A 6,551-nucleotide genomic window follows, 5' to 3' on the forward strand; every position below is an offset into this window, starting at 1 on the left:
TGATCACCACAGCCAGTTCGTTCTCAGGGTTTGCGCGCTACGCAGGTGAATGGGGGAGTGCAAGCCTGTTGTTTGAGGTCTCCATAGCGACCGCCCGCTCGGCGCCAGGCTGACAGGCGTCAAGGCTTGGATGAATGGGTGACGTCACGGCGCTGGCGCCTGCCAGTCTGCCTCGGCTTGTTTGGACAATCTGGGGGAAGATTCAGAGCAATGCAATTTCAACATGCACACAAGGCTGAGCACACACGGAGAACATGTGAAGGAATCCGTTAAGTTGCTCACAGGAGCTTCCCTTCATGAGAGGAAAAAGAGAGTCTGTGCTAAAAAGTGCAGTGTGTAAGTAGCCAATAAAGAAAGCTTTGACTTTTAACACAGATTCTCTGTCATCTATGTTAACAGGAGAAAGTGCACCAAAGACAGACATGTATAAATAAACCTTTATAATAAAGAAGTAATGCTAAACCAGTTATTATCCATTGTCTGGATAGGTCTTCATCAATGGTACCTTTATAACATGGTCATATCTGTGGTGCTCTTTCTAACGGTTATTGGATGGGGGAAATCTCAGGAGCTATGGTTATCACCATTCACATTTACATTTACGTCATTTAGCAGACGCTCTTATCCAGAGCGACTTACAAATTGGTGCATTCACATTATAGCCAGTGGGGTAACCACTTTACAAAAAAAATTTTTTTTTTTATTTTATATATTTTTTATTATGATTTTTATTTATTTGGGGGGGGGTTAGAAGGATTACTTTATCCTATCACAGGTGTTCCTTAAAGAGGTGGGGTTTCAAATGTCTCCGGAAGGTGGTGAGTGACTCCGCTGTCCTGGCGTCGTGAGGGAGCTTGTTCCACCATTGGGGTGCCAGAGCAGCGAACAGTTTTGACTAGGCTGAGCGGGAACTGTGCTTCAGCAGAGGTAGGGGAGCCAGCAGGCCAGAGGTGGATGAACGCAATGCCCTCGTTTGGGTGTAGGGACTGATCAGAGCCTGAAGGTACGGAGGTGCCGTTCCCCTCACAGCTCCGTAGGCAAGCACCATGGTCTTGTAGCAGATGCGAGCTTCAACTGGAAGCCATCCATTCAATCCCATCCCACACACATTCACAAACACAGCACACATATCCAACACCACCCCTTGAGTGTCCCCAGGAACTCTACACCTGCAGAGTCCTCAAGCCATGGACAGCTGGATTCCCACATATCACCCGTAAAAAGACAGACATTTGTTTCGATTTGTAACGCCATCCCTCAAACAGATTGTAAATCCTGATAACCAGGCGCGCGCTCCCATTGGCCAAGAACACAGTTGTGAACCGTCCTTCTAGCGCTAAAACGGCCATGCTATTGGACCTCGCTCCGCAAACAGGACAAGTTTGTGGACGCCCCCAAATCCAGTCTACTATAAACTCAAAGCGGTACACTCGTGCGTTGTTGAGAACTGTCAACATCACTGAGACAACATTAATATATAATATTCCCAAGACTACTAACAAGACTTTTGGAGCCTTTGCTAATCTCCAAAGATTTTACGCACCATCTTTTCATTATCCTTGGAAACTACAACATCAGCCAATATGAAGGTTCTCGGACCTACCTGCGCACTGAAGAGCAAGGAAGGAGGCAAGGACATGGTGCGGTGCCTATCCGACCAGAGCCTTTCCATCTCCAAATGTAAGATCCCGCTGCTGGACGAGCAGATGACCGTGTTTCTGCAGGACATGAACAGTTGTTATAGCAAGCTGAAGGAGCTGGTCCCCACTCTGCCTACCAACAAGAAGGCCAGCAAGGTGGAGATCCTCCAACACGTCATTGACTACATATGGGACCTGCAGGTCGAGCTGGACGAGCCGGAGAAGAACCGTCAACAGAGCAGCGTGCCGCGCACACCCCTGACAACGCTGAACGCAGAGCTGGCCAGTATCACTGTCGAGGTAAATATCACTCTGACATGTCTTGATGAGTTTCTACAAGACCTACCTAGTGTCTCCCAATATCTGACCCGACTGTAAGAAGTAATAAGAATAGTCTGTAACCGTTTATAACTGCGTAAAGTTATGTTCAGTTTCACGAGTTTCAGTAGGCAAGTCATTTCACTGCAAACACTGACCTAAACGTTTTTATTTTCTCTTTCCAGAATGGATGCTCGGATGACAGAATCATGTGCCGCTAGACCTCTCGGAGTATCGCCCCATCATTCCAGAGCGACCACCACGATGAATGAACAAGGTTACATTATGTGACATTTGATCACGACCAAACCTTGAGCCAAGTAGGAAGTTGCAAACTCCCATGCTAGAAAATACTTTCGATGAGACATTCTAAAGAAGCGAGGAACTGTCACTCAAGGCATTCGATCCATTCCGAGGTCTCTGATCTCATGGAGACGAGTGGGTCCGAATAGACTGTGTTAGCCAGGCGACCATGGCAGTTAGTGCAAACAGCTTCGCCTGTTGTTGTGTAGTTGCTCAAGAAAGTCAAAGTTTCTGTTACGTTTTTGTATCTTGTGAAACATGTAGAAATTCCACATTTTGTAAAAGAAAAGTAATTCATTTTCTCAGATTCCTGAGCGACAAACTGTATTGTATATTACAATGTCACACTATGTGAAAAAATATTGTTTTTTTTACAATGTACCTTAAATGGTGTTTTTATTAAAACAAGACAATTATTTTTAAACATGGCTTTTGGGGTTTATGGTATGTGTGTGTCATAGATAATTCCCATTCCACATCACATTCAGTTAGGCATAATACATTCCTATAGTGTTTACATGTGCACATAAGATGCACAGGCTTGGAGAGATGAGGGAGAAAAACGTTCCCTGGACTAAGTTCTGGAATAACTACATCAGTTTGTGTAAAATTGAGGGGGAGGGGGCTCTTATTTTAAGAAGTATCATTCACCTTCAACTATTCAAAATCCTTTTTTACTATCAGAATTAACTGCCTCAGCTCCTGAAATGACTTAACAGTTAACTTGTAATTTGCTGTTGAAGGCCTCATTAACATACAGTATCAAATAACATGGTGAAGTATTGAGTGTTGAGTCAAGAGGTCTTGACGGATATTGGCAATGATAACTAGCAGAAAATGTGTGCTGAATTGTATAAAAGGTAATGCACTCACTGTCAAACAGATTAGCAAAGTTATAGGAAAGCATTTGGTCTAATCAGGAATTAAGTAATACATCTATTCACAAAAAACTGAATAACAATTTGGGATATGCTAAAACACTGATGTAAATTGTGTTTTAGTTGAGGATCCTCTGCACTAGGGTTTTTATTTCGGCAGGGCAGGGGTTAAACCGTTTTTGGAAAGGCAATTCATTATAAGACTTATTCGGTCTCCCTGGTGCAATGTTTTCCCATCTCCCTGGGGTGCGATGCGCACAGCTGCAGCCCCGGCGTTCTGAGGCACGGCCAGTGTGTGATTGTGTTTGTGTGATAGCTTTGTGCCAAGGGCAGGGGAGGGCGGTTGGGCCCAGACTGAGCGGCGCCTCAGCACACCTGGAGAAGTTCAGGTTAAATAGCTTCACATTCCTCAACACACAGCTGATTGAAACATTAACAAACAGTAATCCACAAGCCAGGCCGCAGATGGGTGGGTTGCCCTGCCAAGAAAGAGACTCTCGCTCTCGGTTATAGATTATATTCCCACACATAGTAGACCTACAGTATAAACGTGCTATTACTATATACTTTCATATAACCACGCTAAATAATTTAGACTATTTAAAATGAAATATGTGCGTAAGGTATGCTTAGCCTAATTGTGGATGAAATATGCCATGTTTTCTACTGTTATCTTTCCAATAATAATATATTCCCGTTTGAATTGACTTTTCATTCATACATTTTTTCAGAGGAAAGTTTAAGAGCCCTCTTATAGGTTACCCCACTTGGCACAGACATCAATTCAACATATATTCCACGTTGGTACAACGTACTTTCATTAAAATGACGTGGAAACAACATTGATTGAACCAGTGTGTGCCTAGTGGGTTCTGACTGGGAAGGTTTTGTAGGCTACAGATGGGGCCTACCTTACACAGTAATATAATGCAAAAAGATATGCCTTAATTCCAAACAATCACACAAAACAGAATAGCAAATTATTTTAGATTAGATCATATCTTTCCTGAATACTTTAGGTATGCATGCGTGTTGTAGCCTGTTTGTCAATGTTTTTTGGAATACCTTATAATATACCGCACCCATGTGGCTGCTTGGTGGGCTGCAGTCCACTCAAATGACATCAACTGTCTCAGTCATGTTCATGGTTAATTCACAGGCTATAAACTGGCACCAAGTGAAGGCAGCAGCAATCTGACCACAGCTGTCATATGTGTAAAACAGCCACTATGCAATGTTATTGGGATGTAGGCTACACTCTTTACAGCTCAAACAAAGATCACTCCAAAATCCTTCTTGAACAAAATAAAATGTACGCAACATGCAACAATTTCAAAGATTTTACTGAGTTACAGTTCATATAAAGAAGTCAGTTGAAATAAATTAATCAGACCCTAATCTATGAATTTCACATGACTGGGAATACAGATATAAATATATAACCAGAGGGGAAAAAAAACTCTAGACCACCTTTACTCCACACATAGAGACGCATACAAAGCTCTCCCTCGCCCTCCATTTGGCAAATCTGACCATAACTTCTTTAAAAGTAATTTCCTTTCAATCTTAAATAAACATGCCCCATTCAAAAAATACAGAACTAAGAACAGATATAGCCCCTGGTTCTCCTCAGACTTGACTGCCCTTGACCAGCACAAAAACATCCTGTGGCGTACTGCATTAGCATCAAATAGCCCCCGCGATATGCAACTTTTCAGGGAAGTTAGGAACCAATATACACAAGCAGTTAGGAAAGCAAAGGCTAACTTTTTCAAACAGAAATTTCCATCCTGTAGCACTAACTCCAAAGCTGCCGCGGTCATCCCCCTCTTCAAAGGGGGTGACACTCTAGATCCAAACTGTTACAGACCCATATCCATCCTGCCCTGCCTTTCAAAAGTTTTTGAAAGCCAAGTCAACAAACAGATCACCGACCATTTCGAATCCCACCGTACCTTCTCCGCTATGCAATCCGGTTTCCGAGCTGGTCATGGGTGCACTTCAGCCACGCTCAAGGTCCTAAACGATATTATAACTGCGATTGATAATAGACAGTACTGTGCAGCCGTTTTCATTGACCTGGTCAAGGCTTTCGACTCTGTCAACCACCGCATTCTTATTGGCAGACTAAATAGCCTTGGTTTCTCAAATGACTGCCTCGCCTGGTTCACCAACTACTTCTCAGATAGAGTTCAATGTGTCAAATCGGAGGGCCTGTTGTCTGGACCTATGGCAGTCTCTATGGGGGTGCCACAGGGTTCAATTCTTGGGCCGACTCTTTTCTCTGTGTATATCAATGACGTCGCTCTTGCTGCTGGTGACTCTCAGATCCACCTCTATGCAGACGACACCATTTTGTATACATCTGGCCCTTCATTGGACACTGTGTTAACAAACCTCCAAACGAGCTTCAATGCCATACAACACTCCTTCAGTAGCCTCCAACTGCTCTTAAACACTAGTAAAACTAAATGCATGCTCTTCAACCGAACGCTGCTTGCACCCACCCACCCGACTAGAATCACTACTCTCGACGGGTCTGACCTAGAGTATGTGGACAACTACAAATATCTAGGTGTCTGGTTAGACTGTAAACTCTCCTTCCAGACTCACATTAAGAATCTCCAATCCAAAGTTAAATCTAGAATCGGTTTCCTATTTCGCAACAAAGCCTCCTTCACTCATGCTGCCAAACATGCCCTCGTAAAACTGACTATCCTACCGATCCTTGACTTCGGCGATGTCATTTACAAAATAGCCTCCAACACTCTACTCAGCAAATTGGATGTAGTCTATCACAGTGCCATCCGTTTTGTCTCCAAAGCCCCATATAATACCCACCACTGTGACCTGTACGCTCTTGTTGGCTGGTCCTCACTACATATTTGTCGCCAAACCCACTGGCTCCAGGCCATCTATAAATCACTGCTAGGCAAATCCCCGCCTTATCTTAGCTCATTGGTCACCATAGCAACACCCACCCGTAGTCTGCGCTCCAGCAGGTATATCTCACTGGTCATCCCCAAAGCCAACACCTCCTTTGGCCGCAATTCCTTCCAGTTCTCTGCTGCCAATGACTGGAACAAATTGCAAAAATCTCTGAAGCTGGAGACACTTATCTCCCTCACTAACTTTAAGCATCAGTTGTCAGAGCACCTTACCGATCACTGCCACTGTACACAGCCCATCTGAAATTAGCCCGCCCAACTACCTCATCCCTATATTGTTATTTATTTTGCTCATTTGTACCCCAGTATCTCTATTTGCACATCATCTCTTGCACATCTATCATTCCAGTGTTAATACTAATTGTAATTATTTTGCACTATAGCCTATTTATTGCCTTACCTCCATAACTTGCTACATTTGCACACACTGTATATATATGTATTTCTGTTGTATTTTTGACTTT

At 43.5% G+C, this 6,551-nt stretch overlaps 1 protein-coding gene across 1 annotated transcript; it reads left to right on the top strand.

Moving 5' to 3' along the window:
* Positions 1–849: 849 nt before the first annotated feature.
* LOC311138080 (DNA-binding protein inhibitor ID-1-like) lies at positions 850–2,690 on the top strand. The gene is made up of 2 exons (XM_084172738.1): positions 850–1,940; positions 2,144–2,690. The coding sequence occupies exons 1-2, from the start codon at positions 1,584–1,586 to the stop codon at positions 2,177–2,179; spliced, it is 393 nt and encodes a 130-aa protein (XP_084028864.1). The 5' UTR covers positions 850–1,583; the 3' UTR covers positions 2,180–2,690.
* The last annotated feature ends 3,861 nt before the right edge of the window (positions 2,691–6,551 follow it).

This window comes from Coregonus lavaretus, assembly GCF_964263955.1.
Source record: "Coregonus lavaretus genome assembly, chromosome: 12".
In the NCBI taxonomy this organism is placed as follows: Eukaryota; Metazoa; Chordata; class Actinopteri; order Salmoniformes; family Salmonidae; genus Coregonus; species Coregonus lavaretus.

What these genes read in the sequence shown, in the direction of transcription:
- LOC311138080 (XM_084172738.1), top strand. Translation starts at nt 1,584, where the DNA reads ATGAAGGTTCTCGGACCTACCTGCGCACTGAAGAGCAAGGAAGGAGGC. An exon ending in TGGCCAGTATCACTGTCGAG is followed by an intron (nt 1,941 to 2,143) that starts GTAAATATCACT and finishes TTCTCTTTCCAG; the next exon opens with AATGGATGCTCGGATGACAG.